The sequence below is a fragment of the Acipenser ruthenus genome, chromosome 15 (genome assembly GCF_902713425.1).
Source record: "Acipenser ruthenus chromosome 15, fAciRut3.2 maternal haplotype, whole genome shotgun sequence".
NCBI lineage: Eukaryota > Metazoa > Chordata > Actinopteri > Acipenseriformes > Acipenseridae > Acipenser > Acipenser ruthenus.
Window position 1 is genome coordinate 3,262,807 of NC_081203.1, and position 27,844 is coordinate 3,290,650.

At 40.1% G+C, this 27,844-nt stretch overlaps 2 protein-coding genes across 4 annotated transcripts; one reads left to right on the forward strand and one right to left on the reverse strand.

The window, feature by feature from the left end:
• Positions 1 to 120: 120 nt before the first annotated feature.
• On the reverse strand, positions 121 to 13,212 carry LOC131697520 (inactive phospholipid phosphatase 7-like). Its single transcript, XM_058986874.1, has 2 exons — positions 11,623 to 13,212; positions 121 to 1,930 (listed from the first exon to the last, which is right to left on the reverse strand). Exons 1-2 carry the CDS (start codon positions 12,119 to 12,121, stop codon positions 1,539 to 1,541), a joined length of 891 nt encoding a protein of 296 aa, XP_058842857.1. The 5' UTR covers positions 12,122 to 13,212; the 3' UTR covers positions 121 to 1,538.
• Positions 12,018 to 27,799, forward strand: LOC117422558 (protein FAM78A-like). Of its 3 annotated transcripts, none has more exons than XM_058986876.1 (2): positions 12,018 to 12,063; positions 23,700 to 27,799. In XM_058986876.1, exon 2 carries the CDS (start codon positions 23,848 to 23,850, stop codon positions 24,223 to 24,225), a length of 378 nt encoding a protein of 125 aa, XP_058842859.1. In that variant the 5' UTR covers positions 12,018 to 12,063; positions 23,700 to 23,847; the 3' UTR covers positions 24,226 to 27,799. The 3 variants fall into 3 exon arrangements, with proteins under 3 accessions (XP_058842859.1, XP_058842858.1, XP_033893594.2); XM_058986875.1 differs by having other exon boundaries at positions 12,025 to 12,109; XM_034037703.3 differs by lacking the exon at positions 12,018 to 12,063 and adding an exon at positions 14,438 to 16,512.
• Positions 27,800 to 27,844: the final 45 nt, after the last annotated feature.

Consider the following 27,844-nt stretch of genomic DNA (forward strand, 5'->3'; position numbering starts at 1 on the left):
GCCTTGTGAAACCAGAGATGTGCCATCTTACACTCTGCTTACAGGGGAAGAATCACAAGGGCAGTGTGCAAGATCACTGTATAATGCTCTGTAACAGATCAGGAGTCTTTACAGTCTGAACAGGAGTCAAGGAGAGACAGCATGAAGGAGTGACAGCCGACATGGTAGGAAAACACAAGGGGCGTCTACACTGAGGCATCAGATAAAAGGAAGGTTTTTTTTCTTTTTTCTTTTATTTTATGATTTATTGCCCCCTGTCCTTTAACCTAGTCCCTGGAGAGATGGCGTGTCCCATTGCATGCCATTGCTTGATTAGCATGCAGAAATTCCCTGCCTTGTAAAAGTTTTAAAGCACCCCTCCACTGAAAACTGTGGAAATACTTCATCAAGCTTCTGTAAACATTTGAAAATCATAATGTAAGGAATAATTACCCAACTGTATAAATGGGTAATTGTATGTAAAAAATAATGTAATTGTATGTAAAAATAATGTGATATCTTGTAACAATTGTAAGTCGCCTTGGATAAGGGTGTCTGCTAAGAAATAAATAATAATAATAATAATAACGTACGCCCGGCTGTACGTAATAAGGCTGCGATTCCTTTGAGGGTTTTCTACGGGAAGGAATTTCAAATGAAATGAGTTTACTCCTCTTTCCAAATTGACAGTATTTTAAGAAAAAAAGTTCTTAAACTACTGTGTTTATGGGATGTGAAACAAGCAATGTAGTATTCATGGGCTGTTTCCAACGACACATTCGAATACTATAGGCTTTTCTACAAAGGAATTGAAAAAAACTATATAAAAGTACCTAGATATATCACATCTAAACCTTTGTTCAAATACAGTTATAGACAGGCCTGCACTGCCTTGCTTGGCGATCGTCTAATTGTGGATGACCATTAAGTAAAGGAGCCTCATTAACGAGCGGATCACATTCGCTAGGCTGCAGCGGTTTGCAAGTGAATTTAAAACCCCAGATCTTCACTGCTGTCTATCACTCATTATATAGCAGCATCCAAATCTGTTTGGGATGTGATATGGTAAGACAGTCAAGTACCTGACCCAAAGAAAACACACATATAAATATTTTTTGTGAGTTCTTTTGGAAGACGCTTCTTCTGTTGCAGAATCCGGTGCTGGTGCGCGGGTGTAGCATTAAATACTGAACAGCAACAGCAAAGAAAAAAAAAAGTCAATCGCTTGTTTATTGCCATGCACACGGTAGAAAATCTTAATTACTCAACAACAAACTCTAATACAGCACTACCAGGCTAGACCAGGCTTGCTGCTAGTTAAAACAAATAATAATAATAATAATAATAATAATAATAATAATTATTCAATTTGAAGTCAAGTGCATTCCAACCCAAAAATAATAAAAAAAAAAAATTAATGCAATGTGCAGAAGAGAAGAGCATAGACAATGGTGTTCAGGTTCTCCAAGAGGAAGGTTTTTCTTTTCGTTTTGAAACTTGATTGCACTTGACTACACCTGTGCATACGATGGGGGGGGAGGGGGGGGGGGGGGGTCTTTTCAATTGAAAAAGGGGGACCAGCTGAATGTCCAAATGGAGATGAGAGTCTGGCAAGCGCTGGAGGACAGCCACACCATCTCCACCAGCTTGTAGTGCAGGAAGCCCAGGGCGAAGCCGCACATGACGTCAGTGATGTGGTGCCGGCCCTGCAAGATCCGCGAGATGCCCACCAGGAAAGCCCAGAGCACCAGCAGGATGCGCAGGGGCACGGCCAGGACCAGGTGGTTGAGCAGGAACTTGGACACCATGCTGGCGCGGCTGGCGTGGGCCGCGGGGAAGGCGTACATGTCCATGGAGATGTAGTCGAGGAAGCCCGGGCTCACCTCCAGGGGACCCTTCCTCTTCATCAGCTTCTGCACCCCGGCCACCGTCATGATGTCCAGGATCAGGGCTGGGAAAGAAACACCGCAAGTCAGCCACCAAGGAGTGAGCTCCTGGGACACCCACATGGAACAATAAGAGCCTTACTACTTCTACAGCAGACACAACGATAATCATGGCTATAAAATACTGTGTAGGGTGCTGCACCACATTAAGAGTAATAACACTGTTTCATTCGGCTATTCTTCCTGGATAATTTCTAACCCACAAGGGTTCAGGAGCGGCAAATGCACTTGTGGGCTTTTTGAGTGGGGTAAAAAAATAAATAAATCAGTTTGTAAATAACACAATCAAGTAAGAATAGCTAAATTAGACACTATTGCTAATCTTAATTCTAGATCAATTCTATCTGATTCTAAGATTTTTCAGATGGCTACATATTCATTTCAAAAGCAGTCTATTTTTACATATATCAATATCTAGGTTATATAATGGGTTTCAAAGATATATCAGGTTTTCCACCACAAGGCCTGATATCTAACACATGTCAGGGATTGGAGGAACATCTAAATTGGTCACCAAGACCCATTCTATATTCTGTACTTAGACATCATGCCAAAGTTTTAATAGTTTAATGGTTTGATGGGTTATGTTTTAAATGGGCTGATCTGTGGAGGAGACGTGCTTGAAAAAGGCAGTGGAAACACAAATGTCATTCCAAGTTCTAATTCTAAGTTCTGAAAGCCGCGTGAGCCTCTGAAATCAGGGTCCAGTACGACCAGAGACCACAGTGGATCGCGGCGACATGCTGTAGATAAGATGCATTTTCTTCAAAAAGCACTAAGAACATTTCTCACCAGTGAATAGCAAACGCTATAGCTCAAATCCTGATGCAGTAATCCCAGGTTTTTAAATCTAGGCTTTTTGAAATGCCGTCAACAGATGTGTAAATGTTTCAGTGAATTTAATCCGCTATTCTTTAGTCCGTTAGTCTTTTTATGTAGATTAAAAAAAACAAAAAAAAAACATGAAGAATCTGATTATTCTCAAATTCTATGCCTCTGGTGGAGGCATGGCAAGATTTCTAATAACAAGTCAGAAGATTTTATTTATTTTTTTAATCAGACTGAACTCATTTTGCTTTGACTCCCCGTGTAATTTTAAGCACTTCTCTTCAGCAGACAAAGACAGGCGGCAGTATACTTCTTATCTGAACCTAATGAATTCATTTATTAGATATCTTCACAATCATACAATTGCCACTGAAACGGATGGCATTTGGAGCTGGACAGACATCAATCAGTGCTTGAAACGTCACGAGATGAGAAATGCAACGTTTTTCGTTTTGCATTTGAATCCGATCTTATCAACTAATTACAACTGTTTCATCCTTCAGTAAATGCCGGCTGCAGAACAGTACGGTGTCACTTGCTGTTTACTGGGTGGGACGAGGCAGGTCATGGTACATTCGATTTCATTTTACCTGGGGTCTGCTTTGGAGGCAGGACCCTGGCAGTTCAACACAATACAGAAAGCTGTCCGGCACACTCGGAGCCCGATGACATTGATTCATTATCTGATCCATATTTAAAAGTCATAGTTTAGCTTCCAAACAAGAATTAAGGATGGAGAAGAAGGGAATTTATATTTGAAATGTCGAAAAAATGATTATAATACATTTTGAATTGCGATTAAATTGATTTGGGGTTACAGAGTAATTTTAATTATAGAGTGGGCGGGTCCAAACCAGCGGTCTCAATTATAGGCACATCAGCTGGCAAAAACAGATGCCGCCATATACAATAAAATCAGCTGCCGGACAGAGTTTATTAAAAGTGAATGAGGCTTTATAAAAAATAAATAAATAAATTAAAAACACTATTTAAACACATTTGGCTTATTGCATCTTTCTAAGGTTCTTGTAGCAATGTTACTTATTTTTCCATTCATTGCACAGTACATAATAAAGACAGTCACAATGACATACAAACACCAATACAAACCTAACATAACATCTGTTATCTCAAATTATAGAAACCCTAAATACAGCTGTTCAAATCCTCAGGGCAGTATGAGACAGTTTGCTGACAGCTCCCTTTAAGGCAAAGCCATCTGCAGGTATGAGGCTGAGCTACAACAGAAAACAAATGAAAATACTACTCAAAAACAGGAGAGCTCTGTTAGAGGTAATGGGTATTTACTTATACAGATGTAGACATATACCGAGCATCAGAAGAAACGTATCACTATTAGAACACTTTTTTTTTTTTTTAAAGGTATGTAAGTGATGGACATTGACGAAATGTTTTTGGTTTCTTTTTAATCACTCGATCATTTACGACCATGACGCGCTTGAGTGACTGTGACTGAAGCATATGCACTTAATCACCTAATTAGTGAGACAGTTGATTGGACACTGGATATGATTTCAGCTGTTGAATTACAAGCTTGAATAAAAGCAATAAAGAAAATCACAGTAATGGAAACACTGGTAATTATATGAAAAAACAGACGGTGTTAGCTACGTGGTTTGTATATCATTCCTAACATTCAGATGGTCTCTCCAATTTGCTCCATAACTTTATTACTAAAACTATACATTTTATTTTGTAATGTATTTTCTCTCTCTTTCTCTCTATATACACACACAGTATGTATGTATAATGATACTTTTATGTTATGTTCATAAAAAAACCCCTCTGATAATAGTAGTTCTGATAAATAAATAAAGAGCTGTCAAAGGTTTGAACAGGAATATCCCTCAGTAAGCAGATCGTATTATGTTAAGTGTTGAAGTGTCAAACGTGGTTCTGTTCTTCCACCAGCCTGCCTCTCTAATCTACTCTGTAACGTGGTTTAAAGTTCAAAGTGCCTAAAAAAGCCTTTAGAAAGACTGTTCACTTTCAGCACTTACTTCTCTGATGTTATTACAGTGGCTGATGTAGGCTCAATAAATACTTTCCCACTTACGCCATTCTAACTTCAAAAGCTGAACCCACCAACCCAAATCTAGTGGAAAAAGTCTCTGTTATTATTTATAGGTGGCAGCTCCGAAACAAAGGATGGATTTCTAGTGAAAGGAAAGTTAATAACTTGTAACAAACAAGCACCAGGGGTCACTTCCAAAGTGCAAAGGCATTCTCAGGGTAGTCATTTAAAAACTCCTCACTACCACACAGTAGTTTCTTGTTACTAGCTGTATCTGTCCTTTGTCTTTGTCTAGCATCTAAATAGGCCCACAGTTTTATTTCCCTTGCTGTCACGATGCATCTCAGTGCTGAACAGAAAAAACACCAGGCCGAACAACATTGCCTGATTTGGTTAAAAAAAACACTTCTTGGCTTTTTGCTGTTGCCCAGAATATCAGTTAGGTTCAGGTGTAAATACACAGCCTTGGCTGCTACTGTACAGGGACCAGGACACAACAGTGAAATAAGGAATTGTTACCAAAAAACGATTCATATAGTTGACCTCAATATTATTCTGTTATTGGGAGGAAATATTGTTATGCCACTGTCAACAGGCTGTAGGGCCAATGGGCATCCAGGAGGCGCTGAAGATGGATACATTGCTGTTGAGGGTTGTATGATCATTACTCAGTGGTTACTGGATCCAGTTCTTTCAGGGCAGTAAAGCATTTTCTACAGAATGGCACGTGCCTACTGTCAAAGTCCTGAATCATAACCTGCTCCTTGTGTGTGAAACCGAAAAAAACAAACTGATGATAATCGAATCCTATTACACTATACTGTCAGCCTTCCTGCTGTCAACCCTACAGAATTCCAGATGCTTACATTTGAAACACAAGTATTAACAACATCACGCTTTGCTGCTGTTTGAACAAAGGAACTAGATCAATTCTTCTTGTGCTTACCGTGGTGTCCTCAGCGTCCACCCGCACGTGCTCTCTCGCTCTCTCTCTCTCTCTCTCTCTCTCTCTCTCTCTCATCACAGCTTCTCTGATTCGCTCAGCCTGCACTCGATTGCCTTGGCAAGCTGCCCTTCACACCTGATCACACAGCTCCACTGAGTCACATTTCCTTGACTTATTGATGTCTCTTTTCTCCCCTTCTCCTCACCTATGAACTGTTAATCCACCCATTAACAGAAGTGCTGAAATCGTCAAGAAGCGAGGGCACACTTTACCAAGAGAGATCTGCCTGCACTGCCTCAAAAAAACCCTGATGCTACTTTTTCAAAACTTTTTTTTGAATGCAATTTTCTTTAAAGGATACACAGCTTGAAGAGGAAGATTATTTTTAACTGGACCCTAGCAATTATGAGAGTGAGGCATTATTACACACAGTACATACACGCAAGAGACAAAACAAATTGCAATCACCTGACATATGCAGCACGCTGTAAAAGGGCAGCCCCCTAAATGATTGATTCATCTGTATTCATCCTACGGTATATAATAATACAGTACAGTTTGGATAACCAGGCCTCATTCTGCTGAGCCAATGACAGCTGTTGCTGAGTCGAATGACTGATTCAGTTACCTGTTTAATAAGCAGAAGCAGCACTTCATTACTAGAGGATGCATAAAATGGAGACAAAGGTCACCCTCTACAGCTATGGCCAAAAGTTTGCTCTGTTGTACTTGGAGATCAGACATGATTCCAGGAGCTCTATTGATGCCACAGGGGGGCTTTAAACTTCTGAGCGAACCCAAACACCCAGAAGAACACAGTTAAGCTAACTACAGTCTTTCACAATCATACCAAGCTGTTTCATAATGTCAGAGCGAAGGAGTAAACCACGAGGCCGTGGTAAACTTCAGACTCTCAGTGGTGACACAACATTCGGTGTTGTCTTTCACAAGAGTCCTGTCAGCGAAATCACCCAGGAAACTGAGCAGCCCTGAGGACCAGTGGCACATGCTGCTGTCAGTCAGTGAGTGCTAATCTGCATTGTGCTAGTCCCTTATCCCCTGACCCACAAACCTGATTGGAATGATGTCCAAGAACTTGTTAAAGACAGGATTTCTGAAGCTAAATTATGTTAAGAATGCTTTGCCTACGCAACTCCGATAGCACCTGCCACACTGAATACAATCCTGGGATGTGCTTGAAGAAACTGACCCTGAGCACTTGAGCCAGTTCCTGTCTGATCTGCTGACCAGTCCTACTTCTGATTGTTAAGGATGGCCTATCAGTGGCCTGCAAACTAGAGAATCTGATTGGCTAAGAGGTCCCCCAATTCTTAGCTTGCCGAAACTAAAGGCAATAACCCTTTACAGCAGGAAGAGTGAGGTCACGAATGTCTGTGACTGTGACGTGAAACCCCCAGACTCATTACTGACCCCTCTGGTGAACACATTCCTTAAGGAAGTGGGTGCTGAACCGAAATGATACAGGTGGGCGCTAGCTTCAATAGATCCCCATTCTGTAGCCCCAACACAAACCCACATACTGGGAATAACTGTGTAAGGTACAATAAGGGGACCCGTGCTACGGGGGGGGGGGGTCAAGACATCTGAAATATTATTTTTATCCGTTTTTTTATGATTGCTAATAGAGCGGCTTGAACTCTCCATGGGTGAAGATGATTGGTGTTGATCAGTCTAATTTACCATTGCATGTGAAACAAGTAAAGAAATTGGATTTGTGAGGATTACTGCTCTTCTTAAGACTGCGGAGAACAGCAGTCTGCACAAACCCAAGCAGCTGTTTCTTCACTTGGAATAGTAAATGAGCCCAATCAGCTACCAATGACCCTCATCTGATTGTCAGAACCTGATTTTCGTGGAGAGCTCAATCTGATTAATCGGTTTGTGAAGCTCTAATGGCGAACATCATAAGAGTGTAAGTCAGGGTAAAACAAAAAAAAAAAAAAATCAACAACTAAATGGGATTTCAGTTACACAGAAGGACCCTAATACATAGACTAAGGAAAAAGTAAAAGGATTGACGTAGGTAGCACAGTTTGAGTTTAAGATGGACCTGATAAAATATAAATAGAAAAACACAGGATGCCTACATCATATAACCTTCCTCCACCTTCTGTCCTGTTTTCTTTTAATCTCCATTTTGCAATTCCAGCTACTGAAATGCAATCTGTGAAATAGCTCGCGTCCTTCACTTTCCAAACTCATTCAGGGATAGCTAGCCCGTGAATGAATGGCTTGTGGAAAAACTCATAGATCAACCTGAATGGGTGATATTATGTGTGAAACGAACGTGGATGTTTTGAAGGACATTCTAAAAGTACTTTTAAAAAGGGGACCTTCCCAGCCTTCTCTGAAGCAACGTCAGGGCCCCACGGTGGAAGACAAGAGTGCAAAGAAAAAACAAAAACAAACAGGTTCTTTACAGGCCCCTGCCAGGCCTGGGCCCGGTCCACTGGAGCTGTTGGAACCCCCTATTCGCATGTAATCCCTAAACAAAGGGATTATGGTTTAGCTGAACAGGGTTGTGGTTACGAGAAGGTTACAATGTGCTGGTTTAGAGGAGGCGGCTGTTTATGTAACATTTTACTATATAGGATTTTGAGTCACAATAAGCTACTGCAACGAATATCTGATTTATTTAACCTGTGATGTCACAGGGCAGTAGTGTTTGACTACTGACTGGAGTAACGTGAGAGGGCCATAGTTCTTTGACTAATGACAGCTAGAGTGACTGTTGGCCAATTTGTGGGCGATGGCATTAGCTATTTTTGGCATTAGCCAGTACGGTTTCAAGTTTTAATCTAAGGGTTTAATAACATCCTACATAGAAAAGCTAAAAACCTTTTTAGTAATCGTGCACTGTACTTTATCAGAATGCAGACCCTGCCCCAGTACTTGCAGGACATTACAGGATATTTCTTTACATTCCTGGAAGCTGGTTTTAGCTGCAGAGTCACATGCTTCCTCCCCTTTCGAAACATGCTTGCCACTGTCTGACTCTTGCTGTTTACTCATCTCATGTGTCTGGAGGATTCCTCTGTAGTTATGCAGATTTAGTCTCAGATCCCTGCAGCTCAATGCCAGAATACCGTGCCCTATTACTTGCAGCAATAAAAGCTATTAAATTACATCTTCAAGCTCTGATATTGCAAAATAGACATTATAAATTATTATACCTATAACGTTTTACTGTTTCCTATTGAGTTCATATTTTATATAGTACAGGCCAAAGAGGTATAGTGATGGGAAAATATATCAGCCATGCAGAAAATACTAAGGAAGACAGATTATTTCGGATCTACAGTCCTATAGATTTTCCCAACCTCCATGACCTTAAAGAAAATGCTTATTTGGTCTTTGGAAAAAAATGCCACTGAAGGTATTCTGTGCTGTTCTCTTAAATAGTTCTGTCAACTTTTCAGATTTGTCTTGCCTTACAAAATGTGAAGGCAATTTCAGGGGATGGTGGTAAGGTAATACTTCGGTAGTGACAGTCAAAACCAATTATATTCTTCTGTTTACTTTTTTAGTCTGGTCGCCTGACTACACGTCTCTATCTAGACACTGTATACCATGTGTTTTTTTTAGATGATTTTAAAGCAGGGGCGTCAAACTCCAGTCCTTGAGGGCTGCAGGGTCTTCTGGTTTTCATTCCAACTCAAGCTCTCAATTAATTTCACTGATCAAATTATTTGTTCAATTGGACATGTTTCATATTGGTTCAAGGTCTTCTAGAGTTGATGATTTGAAGAAAATGCACTTGATTTAAGGTACACTACCTATAAAACATTTTGAGGCCTGGAGAGAAGTGTTAAATTTGTCCAATTAATGAAATAATGAGGTAGCTGATGAAATGAGGCCCTCCAGGAACTGAGTTTGCCACTCCTGAGTTAAATGGGCGGTCTGATGTCCGGCTGACTTGAGTGACCTGAATCTCTTCTATGACATTTGATCTGATGACTTCCAAGTGACCAAATGGAGCTTAAGATTCTAAGTTCAGCTGAACGAAATCAAACCTGAACGACGTTTGGTTGAACAAATAAAATCCTGTTGAACGTTTCAATATAGTTCACCGCCCTCATCCGCCAGTGCTGGTTTATCTGATCCACTGGCTGAAGCATGAAGCCCTCGTATCTGTCTGTCTGCCGCACATCCTGTGCACTTCTCTGCCCACCAGTTCCACTACCTCACCTCCTCATGCTGCTTCATTCTTTCTCAGGCGATCACTGGGTTACCACACTGGGGTTCACCTGGTCCATCAGATGGATGTTTTATCTTGTCCTCTTGGTTTGCTCCCATATCTGATCACAGGAAACTGTTTCTCTTCCAGTTTTAGGTTTAAAAGACTGGCACTGTTAGAGCACGGCTACTCAGTATGAGCGACTAGAGCTGCACAAGCCAATTATTCAATTATCTGGATTGCGCTCTCCACGGTGAGCTCATTGGTGTTGGCTGGGATCATTTACCATTCCAAGTGAAACATGTGAAGAAACAGCGGCCTGGATTTATGTGGATTGCTGGTCCATGGAGTCTAAGAAAAGCAGCAATCATCACAAAATCCAAGCAGATGTTTCTGCGCTTGTTTCCCTAATGAATGGTAAATTAGCCCAAGCAACCCCAATGACCCTCGCCTGATTGTCAGCACAGGGTTTCTGTGGAGCGCTCAAGCTGAATAATGCGTGTTCTGTAGGAATCTCTGTTGTTGTTTTTGCAAAGATGTTTATTTTTCTCATGCTTACTAACTATTCCAGCAAAAAAAATATTGCTTCTGAAGCGCCTCATAAATCAATGTTCTTAAGGTTTTTGAGACGCGTTAGCCATAAATCAGCTTCCAATACACTGAATCGGATTGCTTATCCAAGTGTATGAAGTCAGTTGGGTTTACAAAACATCCATTTGTTCAGTTAAATGTGCACGGTTAACGGAGCAACAGCGTTACGAATCGGTATAAATGACTTGAGTCTGAAATGGAAAATACAACAGATAAAATCAGTAGCTGGTGCCGGGCCCTTGTTTTCTTGAAGTACATTAATTAGTTGATTTGATCTAAATAAACTGAATAATAACAAGTAGCTATAGCGGGAGCGCTGCTAGCCATTTCCACATGTATGGTGTGAGTTGTATGTGGGTCTTGTTGTCCGTACAAGTCAATTGTCAATCAATAACAGCTGGCCCCTCTCACACCTTCAGTCCACCACAGTGACTCCTGCTGGGTAAGGCAGGAATTGCAGTTTTAGGCTCCTTTTTATGTGCAAGTGTGGGTTAGAAAGTCTGCTTCTGAAAGAATTGTTACTTGACACAAGAGACCCCTTATTTAATAACACAGGTCTCTACTGAAGACACATGTTGGGGTTACTTTGGGCAAGTTGTTGTAACTCGATATGAAGGCTTGGGCACGTATGGAAGAAGAATATATGTCGGTCTGTCTATTAATATTCACAAGAGAGACAGTTATGCGCCTGGCTGTGGAACTCTAGTCCGGTTGACTTTAGGCAGGTAGAAACACTGGATTCTTTTAAGTCTAAATTGAAAACATGCTTTTGTATGTGCTTTTATAGAATTGGTTGTCACCAGAGTGTATTATATATTGAGATATTTTGTTTTAACTTTGTACAGCGATCTGGGGTGCCATGGCGTGAATGGCGCTATATAAAATTAAATAAAGTATTGTATTGTATTTGATGACTTGAAACAAGATTAAAAAAAATTAGAGACAGACAGCATGTTCTTAATTTAAATAGTTAATCACAAGACTGATGGATTGAAACAAGATAGAAAAGTGGGTAGATAGGTAAATCACACACACACACTGTGGAGTAGATGAACGATAATTTCTATGTAATCTTTTCCAAATGCTGATGGCAACTCACCCAACAGCAGGTTCACCAGCACTTCCTGCCCTGCTAGTGTGCTGCTCCTGGTCAGGCAGATGAGAGTGACACCAATCCACACAACACCGTGGCCGGTCATCGCCAGGAGCGTGACCATTGAGCGGACACTACCCCAGGAGGACGTCTTGAAGGCGCAGACCCCCATCCGCTTCGACATGCATATATCGATGGCGAGCAGGGAGTTGTAAGCGATCCCCTTGAAAGACGGGTTGAGCTGCATGCAGTCCTCCTCGGGCTGCTGCTGCGCCGAGTCCTTCCTGTCCCTGGTATTTCCATTCTGTTGTGGCTGTGGCTGCTGTTGCGGCTCCTGCTGGCTTTGCGGCTGTTTGAACTGGCCCGCCTGAGCGCTGTGCCTCCGGCTGGAACTTCGAAGTTCGGCGCTGCTTCGAGCCAGAGGCTGATTCAGAGAGATAAACTCGGGTCTGTTTAGAACATTGTTTCTGTCTCTAGTTCTTGATCTGCTTTGGTGAGCAGGCATTTTGATTTTAAATGTATATATGTCTGTTTATTATTATTATTATTATTATTATTATTATTATTATTATTATTATTATTATTATTATTATTATTATTATTATTATTATGTTTAGTTAGTTCATTAGTTTAGAGATAGTTACCCTTTCTTTCTCGTTCAATGGATATGGTTTGTCAGCAGGTATGATAGTGCCCTGTCCCTACGCTCTCTCACGGATTCTGTCTCTCCTTGTTAGTGTTACCATATCTGGAATACACGCACATGCTCCTCAGCCCCTGCTCCGGGCAGGCTTGAAATTCAATTAGGAGTGACTGGCGCAAGCAGAAGCCAATTGGATCAGGAAGAATATTGAAAAAAAAATAGATTTCTGATCAAAAGATGGAGCAGCGTTTGGTTTTTAGCGGTGGTATATTTAAAGACCCAAGATTTTGCCCGTGTACCGTCAGAAGCTGCGTTGCATGGTGGGAATTGTATTTTTATCTCCCCCTATATTTTTATCTCGTCGGCGTCAGCGAGTTTATTTTTATATTTGTATATACGACCCATTTGTCCTACGTACCCGCTAATACAACCCAATATATATACACACAGATATATAAAGACAACGTGCAAAATGACTGTACGAAAGATATGACCAAAGCGCTACCTTTTTTTTTTTTGCAAACCCGGGCTGTGTGATTGACACGGTAGGCTGCAGTGCTTCAAGTGAAAATCTCAGCCATGCCAGGAATTCTCGGTGAACGGCTTCAGGAATTTCTATTTTTATTGTAGTAGACTGGGAGCGGAGAACCGTCAAAAAAAAAAACAAAAAAAAACTAGCAGTCCTTCTTGTCAGACGTGCATTTTTCACTCTGTCCCTTGGAATGCACCAGACTGGCACTTGCTGTCTGCGCCACGCGCGTTTCTGCTTTCGCCCGGATTCTTTGCGTATTCCTGATGTTTCGGGAGCGCTGGGAGTTCTCCATGGTGCTTAAATCTGGGCTACAGCAGACAAAGAGGCTGCATGTTGTAATGGGAGCGAACACGGGCATCTGTGCAGAGTTTACAAGCTGTCCATCAGGATAAGAAATGCTGCTCTGGGGAGCATAATACAGAAGACACCAATAAGAAAAACGTATAGAATAAATCATGCACCACTGCAGGCCAGGACACACTTTCGAAACACAGAAGTCACCATTGTTATGTCATTCCCCATCCTTTTTTTTATTTTTTAGTCTAGGATATGTCCTGTTCAATTCCAAGAAGGCGCGTTTAACTGCTGTTTTTAAGTGGTTTATTTAACCTTGAAATGTTTTGTGTAGCTATATATATATATATATATATATATATATATATATATATATATATATATATATATATATATATATATATATATATATACACACACACACACACACATATATATACACACATATATATACACACACATACACATACACTTGTCAATCAGCAATTCTAAAAAAAAAGAAGAAAATAAATCTGAGCGGGTGCTCTCGTGGCGGGTGCTTCTGCCGCCAAAGATTACGCACGAACTACTGATGTTCCCACGAGGAATAGTTTTAATAGATGATTCAATAGTGATTTTACTTTATGAGGTATTCTGGATCACAGGCTCCCCTGCGTGGCCTGATAGTCACCCAGAACAACAGACACCTCGAGGAATCTGCACGCGGGCGCCCACGGTGGACTTACTGCGCTTCACCTTCGTATCGCCTTGCTGGAATAGTTTCCTAAAACAACATTTCAGTTATGTGATGAGTTGTAGTATTCGCATTGGGAAAGCAGCATCTTTCAAGCATGAAAGGACGTGTATAGACATCATGGTTGAAATATGAAAACAGGCCTGTAAATAGTATACATTTTATTTATTTTGGGGCCCTTACAATTTCCAATGAGCAAAATCTGCATACGCGTTGAAAGCATTAGGTTTTATAAACATGCACAACTAAATACTTTTTTTTTAATCAGCAGTAGGGTAAAAAGAATATCACAAAATGTATTTTAAATAATAATAATAATAAAAATATCTGGCAATATATTTTTTTTTTGAATCAGTGATGTGTTAAAAAGACCAGAATAAATAATACATCTATTTATGTATGTTTTATACGGGACGTGACTATTTTTTAATACACACACACACACACAAAAAACTCTGCTGGGCCAGTACTGTAAAATAATTGCGTTTGAAAATTAGACAAACAAGAGCCTACATTTCCCAGAACGCCCATTGGGTTTTCAAAGGAAGTGTCGTTTCCGAGCGAATCAGATAAAAGCGCTGCGGAGCCAGTAGCCGACAGATTGAATTACAGAAGGGGGGACCTGCAGTGGTTGCAATGGGACAAGGGGGTGAGGGATAAAGGAGGGCTTGCACGGGATTTAATGCCCGAAACACCCCCGTAGACTGGGAAGGGGAACAAAGGAGGGAAAGCAGGTCTGCAAGAATTGATTTCCCCAGAATAAATCCTCTTCATTGTAATCGGAGAAGACAGTTTGGAGCTACAAAGTTGACCTGGTTGCCTTTGGACGTTGCTGCTGCTGCTGCTGCTGCTGCTGCTGCATATATGAGCAGCCGTGAAGTAAATTGAAGTTGCTTGACTTCCGAAGGAGATCCACATGACGATATTATTTCTATCTGGAAGAAGATTTGAAGTTTTTTTGTTTTTGTTTTTGGGAGCTATGTACAACATTAAACAGCTGAATGTATTTTGAATGCGTGAAACAAATGCGGTTGGCAGTTCTGTAACGATCTTTGAATACCAACCGGTCTGTAATTATTTATAGTGTTGTTAAAGAAAATATAGGGAGACGGGTGTCATTTGCTAATGATTCATTAATAAATGCTGCCTGATAACGGTGTTTTATACGATCTACAGCAAACGATGCTCCGTTGTATGGAATGACTCAAACACGAATGAAAAGAGCATCTTAAGTCAGTTTTATTATTTATGAGTTGATGGTTTTTTTTGACCATGCAGCACATAATACTATTCTATTTAATTCTAAGTAGAAATAAAATAGGCTAGTTATATTTTATTTAATAGATGCTGAATATGTAATTAATATTGTAAATATTGCATTTAAAATAACGAGGGCAATACATAGCCTTCATCATGTAATAACTTGCAGTATTTTATTTGCGATATTATAAATCTATATATATATATATATATATATTGAATGTGACTCCAGCAGCAGCAGGTCCGATGCTTTTGAATTACCAGTAATTTAACGTGTCATCGTTTTAATTATGATGTAATTAAGACGTGCTTTGTTGTATGCACGGTAAAGCGTCCCTGTCCACAGCAAAAGTGAAACTTTGTTTAAAACTCGGTTACATCCTTTCCTTCAGCTTCTCAATTCATTATCTACCGCACGGAGGCTTACGAGCAAGAACAGAAATTCGCGGTAAAATCCGTTAATATATTGTTCAACCCGTTACCTACACGAGAAGAATTCCTCTCAGGAACTGCTGTATAACAACAGATACGTACGTTCATTACTTTTTTTCTTTTTACTCCGAAACTAAAATAATTTGTGTTTTGTTTAATTCAACTGCAAGACGTTTTTATTTATCTATTATTATTTCTAATGAAACGATCGTTTACTTTGGAAAACGTTTTTAATATCCAAACACCGACCTGCTCTCGTCGCAATATTAGCGCTATAAGGTGTTAAAACAAGTATTTAGTCAGGGAAGCGGATAAAACTTGGAGAAGATGTTACTGTAGTCGGCGGAGGAAGCACGACTCTCTCTCTCTCTCTCTTAGATAACGCCAGTTATGCATTTACTGCTTAAATGCAGCTGCGGTAAATTTGACAGAAATTTGAAGCTAGTGCTGAAGAACTGGGACGTTTTTTCTTAATCCAAAGGACTTCTTCTGCTAATGTGTCTGTGTGGATATTGTTAACATCAGAGGAAGCCAAGTACCCTTAAACTCAGCAGCACAAACAGAATCGTTTTTTTTTTTTTAAACCAAGATGAGTACTTTTTTTCTTTTTTGTACAGCGTGGATGTTAAACTAAAACTCGAAATATGATAATCACTGTGAAGACCTTTTCATTTCCATGCACCGGTTTTACAGAGAAAGCTGGTATTTGTCATTGATTGTCTTGGTGTTAAATGTGACCATGGGCTGCATACACAGTATCAGGTGTAAACCCAAGAATTTCCGAGAGAGCGTCACCGTTCTTGAAGTGACCGCCTCCATCGATTCGAACCCCACCAGCATCGATGAGTCCTCTGGCGTGGTGCTCCGGTACCGGACCCCACACTTCCGAGCTTCAGCTCGGGTCCTGGTACCGCCAGTGTCCGGGAAGGAGACCTGGACGGTAGGGTGGATCCAAGCTTGCAACCACATGGAGTTCTACAACAAGTACGGGAGCAAAGGAATGTGAGTACTGTACTGTGTATGCAGCGGCGTGAATAGGAAGGTGGCCAGCCTTAATTCATTTCACCATATACACGTTTCAGAGGAAGCAAATCAAAACAATATAGTATTAGTATGGAGACTGTCATCCAACTCAGATGTCAGTAACCAACAGTATTAATGACAGCTATAAAAGAATCAGATATTTCAGCAACATGCACTGTGACGTAATAATCGGTCTACTAAATTATCATTGGGATATTTATCATTGCAAATGCATTCTCTTTTGGTTCAGATTTACAATTTGATATTTAAAGTGTTGCATACGCAATATAAATGGTTACATTGTAACATCGTACAGGTCTTCTCTATGCTCCAAAGTGATGGGGCTGTCATAGCTAAAAAAACAAACATACCGGTGTGTTCTGCAACTAAAACTATACCAACATCATCATAATAATAATAATAATTCATAATTATGATTATTATGATTATTATTATTATTATTATTATTATTATTATTATTATTATTATTATTATTATTATTGCAAGCCAGCATAATTACACTGATAATCCAAAACTGCTGGATTACTGTTTTTTTTTTTTTTTTAAGAGGAAAAAAATGTTACTGGACTCCATTGACATGTCCAACAAGACACCGATGCCAGAAATCGTTCTCGACTTTCTGGACACCTTTCCAGTTATAGAAACCACCCCTCTTCCGTTTAGTCAGAAGGATCTGTTACCACGCATAGCAAATTGATTTTACTGTGCCCTTACCGCGCACGCACACTCTACTGTCATACTAAAAAAGGGTTTTCTGCACTGTAACTTCGTCCGTAGCAGTAATCTATATGTACAAACTTTATTATGTGTTTTCATTGTATAAGAAACTAAATATGAGTATTTATAAATAGGCAGTATGTAATATATAATGTAAATTTAATAAGCCGAATACACAGCAATATATAATTACACAAATAAATAAATAAACAAACAAACAAAAAACGTGTATAGGCATTTCATTATCTAACTTCACAAAAAGGGAAACCAAGAAGTACCCAATGTGACTCTACTTCCACAGCGTTTCAAAAGACGTGCTTCCTTCCCCACACACACGGGTGCACTGCCCCCGGTATTCATTCACCCTACCCGGCACCGGCTCTCAGCGGGCTGGGGTTCTGGCTGTGCCGACTGCCTTTACAGGCCTGTGGTTGCACGACTCCTGTTCCAAAATACTCTAAAACATTCTAAAACATAGTATTTAAATAAAATTCAAATTTTAAACGCTTTGTGTATTCTCGTTTTCTTTTTTAATCAATCTTTCATCTGTCAAGCAAGTTGCAGCTTTAGGTGGTTCAATCCAAAATATCGATTTTGTTGTTGTTGTTATAAATAGTTTTGTTTAATAAAACAGCAAAGTAGCTACTTGATATTAGTAGCCTTTCCTATAATTACCCTTTTGCTCATAAACGCGTGCATCCAGGACTACCTAATTTTTGCCATGCAAACAGCAACGATCTCATTTAACGCAACCATTTCACAATTACGATTACAAGAAAGTAGAACGTAACATAACTGGATCCAAATCGATTCACTCTGGTTGTGGTAAATGTTAAGCATTTCATCCTGCCGCACTTGCTATAGATCAGATGCTGATCATTTTAATAAATGATGTAAAAACAAAACAAAACAAAAAAAGTCATAATAACCAATATCATCACAGAGGGGAACCAATTTAACCATGTATACAAACATACATATAAACAACCAAGCCACAACTTCTGTTAAAAAATGACCGGGATAAACCACAGCTGGATTTTTATTTAGAGCATTTTACAAATGCATCATGTTAGTGGGTCCGCAGCTGATGCACTATTCTGATGCCCTTATAGATATAAATGGTTGTTATTCCTAACTTGTTGAATCCTAGTTCATAGTGTATTTTAGTAGTATAATTTGCACTTATACTGCAAACTATACTGTATTTAAATAATGATTTTGCATTGTAACCCTGTACTGCCCTGTAACACCTGTAAGTCGCCTTGGATAAAGGCATCTGCCAAATAAACAAATGATACAATCCAGGGTGTTGGCTGGTGCTGTGAAATGCTCAGAAATGTAGCTGTACCAGGAATTTTATCTGGATGCAATTCAGTGCTGTAAAATGTAAAAAAAAACAAAACAAAAAAAAAAACAGCTGTGGTTTATCGCAGCAGGGAGTACAGCTGACCAAATCAATGCCATAGTTATATGTTTTTACCCTAAATAAATAACTGTATTTTTCCTTGACCAGAAAAGTCAATGCTCATTTTCACACAGAAGCAGAATTAAGAAATGCATTTACTGTTCATTTACAAGAGCAAATGTGTTCAAGTAAACGCAGTCAGATAATAAGGCGACAGTCTAAGCCTAGCGCTGTTATTGCAAATAGGATCTGTGCAGGGACTGACTGATGGGATCCTCTTACCAGACGGGGTTTAGTGTTGACGAGAATGATCACAATTCCAATTTAAATATTGCCGTTTGTCACACTTTTCCTTTTTGCAATGTATCATTTTGCATGCCTGTGTAATTGCATGGCTTTAAGGTGGATGGGTTTATCCCATCAGCTTCCTCTGCATGTCTGTGAGATCTGAAACAGAAGCATTATATTATTCAACTGGCCTTCAGGATTGAAAGAGAATACCAAAAGGAAGTGTCGTCTCTGACTTGTCCCAGAAAACCCAAAGCACGTACAGAAGCATCAAATAACTGGCTAGCCTTTCAACACCCAGTTTGCTACAAATCAATGCCACTGCTGAATTACCCTTCATTTTCCTTGCAGCTCTGCATTTCTGGAGTTCTGTAGTGGCAGATACAAATTATTATTTTTCTTGCCAGTACATGACATTCCTATTGTAAAACATTGAAATACATCAGCCCCCGTTTCATCTTCAGGCATTATTTGTGAAGTGTTTACAGGGTACTGGTATAGTGAACCAGTGCAACCCATCACTGCTGTATAACTTTGGCTTTCTTTAGTTTATAACACCCTTTCCTCTGATTGTTCTCTTTCCATTTCTTTGAGCGCAAGGATATTCTGAAATGACAAACCAGGCTTTTAAATAAGGACCGCATTTTGGTAAAACCAGTATCGGTATTATTTGTGCTTGTGTCTAAAGGGGGGAGAGCTGTTTTTAACCTGTTCTGTTTGTAAGGAACAGTCTTAGGAGGAAACAGGATGTCAGGAGCAGAAACATCCCACAGCAAAGGGATTAAAAAAAAGGAATCAGAAACAAACAGCAGTTTGTGACATTTTAAATATCAGCTCTTTCTACACAGTTGCACTGTATACAGTTAAAAGGCATTAAAATGAGCTACTAAGTTACCTTTGGGTTACCTTTATGTAAAATCCAGCTGTTGTTTATTACTCACATATATATTTGATATATTAGGCTGATCAAATCCATAACCCCATTAGTGAGGAACAAAAAAAAGCCTCCTCCCCTTAAAACAACAATTGCTGGTTCTATATACAAGAAATACCATTTTTCTTCTTTTAATAGGAATCGCTGATATATAAAACAAACAGTTGCTGGACTGAATATTGTATGAACAGAAGAAACAGAGGACTTGCATACACATGATATGGGAGGAATACAGGGAGAGGGGGAGATGCAGAATGAATGCATGTGTTGCATATCGTTTGGTTGACAGAACAAAGTTAATTTTACAAATAGCACCCCTAGAATTTATTTTGCAACGTGTAAAAGCTGCTTCTCCCTGTTGTAACGTAGTTTCAGCCAAGACAGACAGCAGTCTACACACAGCCGCTCGTTCAAATTTACCCCCGAAAGAGACACCTCTGCCCCCCCCCCCCCCCCGCTGTCGCTTTGAAAGTGTTGCAAGCGTTACATCTCCTGCAGTGTTGTGCCAGAATCGACTATTTTCATCCCTTTTACATGCACCTGTCCATGACCGCCACGGTGCAGAGCTCAGGGGGTGGGGTTAGATGGTCGGTCAGTCTTCTTGTCAATCAGACCCTTTGTTCTTGAGATTACCTGCAGCGGTGGCCGATGTGCATTGTGCTGAATTGCAATGTGGGAGAGCTCAGCGCTACACTGAGGCTTTCAGTGTTCACACACAGGTTATGTGTACCATTGTACCGTTCCTGTATCTACATCACTGGCTCCTGTATAACAGTGTTAACATTGAGGGATATACTTTATAAATAACCTATAATGCTGTATTTCTTTATGCCTGATCCAAGTAGTTTTGGTTTGCAGCTTAGCTGAGGAAACAAAAGAAACACCGATCTTTCAAACTGCTTCAGTGTAGCCGCTGTTTTCATTGAGGATCATTTCCCCCCCATTGTTAGACTTCACAGTTGCAACTGGAAAGCTGAAGCAAATGCTCTTGCAACCTTAGCTGGAGAGAGTCTGAATGGATGCTGGGGAAGTCATCTGAACAGGAAGGAATACACCGATAGCAATCACCCAGGACTGCAGCACAAGACTGTAAAGACACAGTTGCTGTTTAGATGCTGCAAACAATGGCACTCACTGGCCAACAGAGGCCATAGACAGGATGGCTCCTCAGTCCTGGGCAGGCGTGTGGTGTGCTTGCTGGCCAGTTTTATCTGCAACTTGGTATAGGCATGGCATGTCACTGTTAATGTATTCTTCACTATATTCCCCTTTCATGCATGAAATATTGAAAATAGCTGAAAAAAACCCCAATTTGAAGTAGTTTTGGACACGCGATAAATATATTTAATAGAGAATTGTTTACATTTTTTTCCACACCATCTCCTCACCTCATAGGACGCTATCATGCATTTGCGTCTTCCATATGTCCTCATGTAAAGAGCTGAAGAGTGTTTCTTATGTCCCCATATGAGGACGCCATGCATGAAAGGGTTAACTCTGCATGTCCCTTTCTGTTGCAGTCATCACATCCTGGTGATATTTCATACTTGTGTTGTGTAGCTCTTTAAAAAGACCCGAAGCTGTCTGTCGCTCACTGACAAAACATCACAGGACTCGGTTTCCTTTCCTCATTCACTTCCTGTGACACAGCTAACGTGCCACATTTCTTTGACTTCAAATAAGAAACAGAAGCTTAAAAAGGATACGTTTCTTGGTGTTTTTTCCTCCCCACAGTGATGCTGAAGCTCCATTTTCTATGTGTTGAGCTTCATAGCCAACATGAAATTTCACTGCTCTGATTACAGGAACGTCTAACTTGACTGTCTTCAGAATAGAACGCAGCAGTTTGCAGCCAAAACAAAGGCTGTACCATTTTTTTTTTCAGTGAAGAAATATTGATTTAGAATGTATCACATTACATGAATACAGCTTGTGTTCTGATGATTTTTTCAGAAGAAAAATGTAGTACTTGTGGGTTAATGATCTAAACAATGGTGGATCTATGTATTGTGAGCAGGTTTTTTTTTTTTTTTGTTCAAAACGTAACTTTTATTCACTCAGCATTATTTAAATTAACAAGACCTGCCTTGCTTATTCATCTTTCTGGCTGTTCCCAGTTCATTAACTTTACCAGTGCTTGACTGTCTGCCAATAATATAAACTCAAGGCTTTTCTCGTTCACTATTTCCCATTAGAGATGCTGTATCAACTAATGCAGTATACTTTCTTTTTTATATTTCCCAGTAACTGCTCTGTAATTAATGGTTTAGCTGTCAATTAATAATTCTGTTTCTAGTTACATTACTTTAAATAAGTATGCTTTTTCAAGGGCTGTTTTAGGCTTGCCAAATATTGGCAATAGCTAACAACAAAACGGAGTCATCCATTCTCGTCTTGCTTTGTTTTTTGTGTCACTGGATGCCAGCACGCAGTTAATGTTTCATTGATCGTCAATCTGACAGGCAGTTTAATATAAAGGCTTTAATGGGGCCACGATATAAAACAGCAACCAACATAAACAAGTGATAAATATCTTTGTGTTTAAAAAAAAAAAAGTTCTTAAAACTTTGACCTCCTGCTGCTGAAAGTTTTTGAAAGAACCTGAAAAAAAGTCAGTGACAAGTAGATGTCAAGGGCAGAAGCTGGTGTCCCTACAGCTAGAATGTAAACGATGTAAACGAACTGGACTGTCAACTGATTCCAGATTGCAGTTTCTTCTCTTACTTTCACTTGCTAAGACACACATTGGTAGTTGGCTTCCAGTCTATGTTCATGTCACAGACCAATAGATTAAAACTTGCATCTACTTTGGGATGGGCTTAGATGGAGCATTGTAGTGACTGTGGGTGTTCAAATGAAAACAAAAGAACCAACTGCATTTCTCAAGGTGTGGGTTGAAATGGTGGGCTTTTCAGAAATGCCAGAAATCTGAGCAGAATAGAACTGCTGCTCCAGAACATTTCTGATTTATTTCCTCCCTATCAAATCATTAGAATGTGCAGTTTCTCACAGGGGCATGGAGGGCACATTCGGGGTCATTGCCAGCAGGCGGGAGGGTTTCAGTTTCCAAACATCGCGCCTCTGGAGCTTGGCAGTTCAAATGCCACTTTGGATGACAGGGTTTGTGATTTTATTAATGCAGCAACAGCTACTCCTCAACATCAACAGAGACCATGCCAGCTTGACACACTGTGGGCACACAATATAGTTTACTCTGCTCTGGTATTGCTTGGCTAAGGTAGGCAGGGCAGGTATGACTGGGAATTAATCAAATACAGAGGCTTCTGGGAAAACAAAATTGATTCCACTGACAGTCGTAGGGCAAACTGTTATTAGGGCTGGTGTGTTATATGGAAGGAACTGATTATGGTACTGTGAGCAGTAATATAGTAGTGTATAGTACTGCCACTGCATTTCTGAAATCTGATTGTGACTTTTAGGTTAAAGCTGAAGGTTCTGGGTGAAATTGTTACTATTATGTGTGCAAATGCTCCTGGTTCTGTTCCCGATTCCAGATGAATTGACAATTATTTGATACCAGTAATCCATTATACAGAATTTCCCATTTTTATGACAGTAAATATTTCTTAATAGGTGTTACTCTTCTTAATGTTTTTATTCTTAGTGAACTTAATAAATAAAAACAAATGATAATTATGAATGATTTATGAATAATAATAAAGAGCAGCAGGTATTTATCCCTGCTACTGAGAGCCCAGAACAAAACCTTCCGCTTTGCACGCAAACCTCCTGCTCCTGCTTCCTAAATATTTCGTTTTGTATTCCCCTCCCCCCACAAAGGTCGAGTTGGGAGCTCCCGGACTTGAGAGACAGCAAAATCCAAGCAATAAGCGACTCTGACGGGGTGAACTACCCTTGGTACGGCAACACCACGGAGACCTGCACCATCGTGGGCCCGACCAGGAGGGAGACCAAGTTCACGGTCAGCATGAACGACAACTTCTACCCCAGCGTGACGTGGGGGGTGCCGGTCAGTGACAGCAACGCCCCACAGCTGACCAGCATCCACAGGGACCAGAGCTTCACCACCTGGCTGGTCGCCATCAACCAGGCCACCAACGAGACCATCGCACTGCAGACCGTCAAGTGGAGGATGCAGCTGCATATCGAGGTCTTCCCGGAGAAGACTCTGGGCCACCGGGCCAAGCTGCTGGAGCCCTCTGCCCAAGAGCAGCCCACCATCCTCACCAAGAACGAGCCCATCCCTCCCAACGCCTTGGTGAAGCCCAACGCCAACGACGCTCAGGTCCTCATGTGGCGGCCAAAGACTGGGGAGCCGGTTGTGGTTATACCTCCGAAATACTGAACTCACTTTTTGCTGAAACACAGTGAAAGGGCACTTAAAGTTCTATGATGAAGACAAAATAAAGATGCCCGGATCGGAAGTACCAATGGACTATCCCTGGAATGAATGATTGCAACCAATCTACCTTTTAAACTGGGTCGGTTATCACTGTGCTAAATGAAATCATTGCAAAAAATGAATCTTGGCTATTTGCTTGCTATCTTGACTAATATATTATATATATATATATATATATATATATATATATATATATATATATAAATTGTTTTTTTTCATCTCATCTCAGTTTTTTTTCTTTGTTGGAATTTCTAAATTATGGATTCGAATGGGGAAAAAATTCTCATAGTATTTAAAAAAACTAAAAAACTAAACATGCAATACTTTTTAAAAGGTGAAAAACGCCAATCCATGCTGCCTTAAGTTTACATTGCTATTGCTTTTCATTGCAAACTCTTTTGCCTTAATTAGGTGTGTGATGCAGTATCCCTTTCCTAGTGACTACACTATCCCATATTGCACTCCTAAACCGTATGCAATGATAGTGCTCTCTCCAGTACGATCTGAACAGACCTCCTGTTTTCATGAACTATTCCTCACATTCACAGAACAGATGCGTTTGTGCTGCTTCAGTGCACTCCTCATCTGGTAGCAATCAGATTTAAACCCCCCTTCGATGGCAAAATTAAAATTTCTGAACTGTTCTCCTTTCTGAACTGTTTTCCCTTAAATTGCTAAATTATTGTTCTTCATGTGACTGCCAAAAGAACCCCGCTACAGAGTACTACAAAGATATAATACAGTATTTATAAAGATCATAAAAACCCTTTTCTAATCATTCTGTGACACCTTTGCAGCAGTTATAAGCAGTTGCTATGGGTTGCGCTGAGGATGTGCAAACTGTAAAACAAAGTTCAGAAAAACACTTCTGAAATGAGATAGTCAGTGCTGTTCAAGCAGCTTCAGCAGACCTTGAAATCACGATGCTGCCACAAGCCGGCTCAGAGACCCCAAGTGTTATTTATGATACCTTGCATTTCCAACCGTTTGCAAGGTAAACGACAACTGAGGGAAAGCATGTAGAGGCGATTATACATTCTGTTATCAATCACTGAACTGTATGATAGTATCATTGTAGATGGGGAAAGCTGTGAAACAGTTCAAGCCCTTTGCTGTCCAACACTGACCATTTAGTAACCATTTTCAATGTTATAAAAAAAATAAAATAAAAGAAGTCACACTGACCGCCATCCACTGTGTATATATAAAAATCGAAATGGGACGGATATATTCACACACCTAAAGACAGACGGGCAGGTATCTCCTTCAATCCATAGATTGTGACAATGTTTCCAAGTTGCTTGCATTACCTGATACTGAATTGGTGCAGTGCAGTTGTAACGCAGTCCCAAAGCTTAAAATATGTAAACACCCATCGGATGTTCCTCACACACTTTATTAAAAAAAACCTGTCTGCTTCCAAAATGTGATAATGATTTAGTGGATTTCAGTTCAAGTCTCCTGGCAGCGAAAACGAGACATTAATCAAATAGGAAAAAAATGATCATGTGCGTGGAAGATGAACGGGGTAACACTGGCTGGAACGGAGAGAGCTGCGTGAATTTAGCAGAAGATTATGAAAGCAATGAATTAAATCACAAGCCACTTGAATACACACACCTAACCCTGACACCTACATCCATAAATCAATGAAGGATTTGATTTATTTAATTCAGCAATTTAATGTATTGTCTTTTACGGGGCAGAGATGTTTAGAAATGCTTCAAAAAGGCATCTGAATGTCCTAAAGCTGTCAACCTGGACTGCCAGACATGACAGTGGATTGTGATGTCATAACTGTTGAGAACATGTATTCTCTTCAACAGTGTGACATCACAGTGGCCTGGAATAAGCATCCCTGCCTCTTAACTCTCCGCACAGATCACTTAGTAATAGAAGAGGGATACTGAATCTTTAAATGATATGCTTCATAATGAATCAACCGCGTACCTAAATGCTGTCTCATCTCCACACTGCAGTATACTGTAGAAAAGACTTGACTGCTGGCCTGATACATGGAATAATTATATTCAGTATAATTACTGAAAGAGCTGACCCCCAAGGGTTCACAACACAAACTTCTGGTACTTGATTATCATTATTTTTCTATTGTTAGGATGACAAAAATGGTCCTGATGCTGAAAACAACTGCACTACCGTCCCATATTTGAATCTAATAATAAACAAGTTGGATATGGGGATGGGAAAAGTTCAAATCTGCTGTATTTTGTTGTTGAGCATTCCTTTCTGCCTCCTTTTCAACCCCCTCTGAATATTCATAAAACATTAGCACATGGGGCAAATGCAATGATTGATATACTAATGTTTTATGAATACGGTCCCATGGGCATCTCCAATCTGCCAAGCACAGCAATACAGTTTTCTGTACAATAAGGTGGGAAGAAGAGTCCCTGTTGGTTTTTAATGAGGCAGGCAGCTGCTCAGTAGAGGTTGGGAAGGATGGTAAAAGGGTATTGGGTTACTGCTGTTGTTTTAAAGGGGGGAGAGGGCACCCTGTTTATCAATAGGGGTCGAGTGCTGTCCCTATGGAATAGTCTGTAGAGTGCTGTAAGTGGATTTCCTTGTCTTACCTGCATATGGTGCGTTCTCTTTCTGATACAGGCACACAGAGCTAAATTGTTTTTTCTTTATTATTCCCAGTTAGCCACTGCGAAGATAAGGCAAGGTAAACCCTATCACTCTAAAGGGGAGGGTAATGTTCGGTTGCTGGTGATTTTTAAAATTTTTTTGCACATCCCTAGTATATCTAGGCAGGGCAGCTGATTCCGGGAACTTCAATTCTTTTTTTTTTTAAACTTACACCAAAAAGAATCTCAGCATACCAGGACAGGGGTTGTGTTTTCAGCTTTTAACACATTGACCTTAAAGGATTATCATTTGAACCGTATAGATCTCAGTGTCCGATAAAAAGCGCAGTGCAACGTACCTCATTATTGACATACAGCAACACATCCTTTTATGCACTTGTCTGAAGCCATGAACGTCACTAATTAAATAAACAGTTGCATGCCGTCTTACATTCTGCACGGTAGGCTGGCTTTGGTAACGTCAGGGAGCATGGCATTGCAGACTGGTAGTGCTGATGAGCTCGGCTTTATCTGGATGAGAAACTCCCTGATCACCGTACAGACTATAGCTGAACTTTAATGCAGTTGCAAGTCAAACTGTTTCTTGCGCTGCTCAGATTTGGGTTTGATACTTGAAATGGTGAACTCAAAAAGGTACATATTTGTGATCAGATCTTCTGCTTGAAAAGTAGTGACTCACGTATTCTACAGGTCTTAGGCCAGGCAAAGTCTTTGCTGTGTTATATTGCAGCGTGAACTATACAATCTTGTCATTGACATTGATACTTGAAAAACGGGACATCACTGGCAAACATTTGAAACTGTGAAAATGCACAATGGAAAACAAAACAGAAAATAAATTATATATAAAAATGCTGAATTATTATCCTTTTTTTGTTTGAAGAATAAAAAACACGTGCAAATGAAAACTGAACAGTGTGTTTGATTGAGACACTAAACCAATCATGTTTCAG

What these genes read in the sequence shown, in the direction of transcription:
- LOC131697520 (XM_058986874.1), bottom strand. Translation starts at nt 12,121, where the DNA reads ATGCCTGCTCACCAAAGCAGATCAAGAACTAGAGACAGAAACAATGTT. An exon ending in GCTGGTGAACCTGCTGTTGG is followed by an intron (nt 1,931 to 11,622) that starts GTGAGTTGCCAT and finishes TTTCTTTCCCAG; the next exon opens with CCCTGATCCTGGACATCATG.
- LOC117422558 (XM_034037703.3), top strand. Translation starts at nt 16,187, where the DNA reads ATGCACCGGTTTTACAGAGAAAGCTGGTATTTGTCATTGATTGTCTTG. An exon ending in AAGTACGGGAGCAAAGGAAT is followed by an intron (nt 16,513 to 23,699) that starts GTGAGTACTGTA and finishes CCCCCCACAAAG; the next exon opens with GTCGAGTTGGGAGCTCCCGG.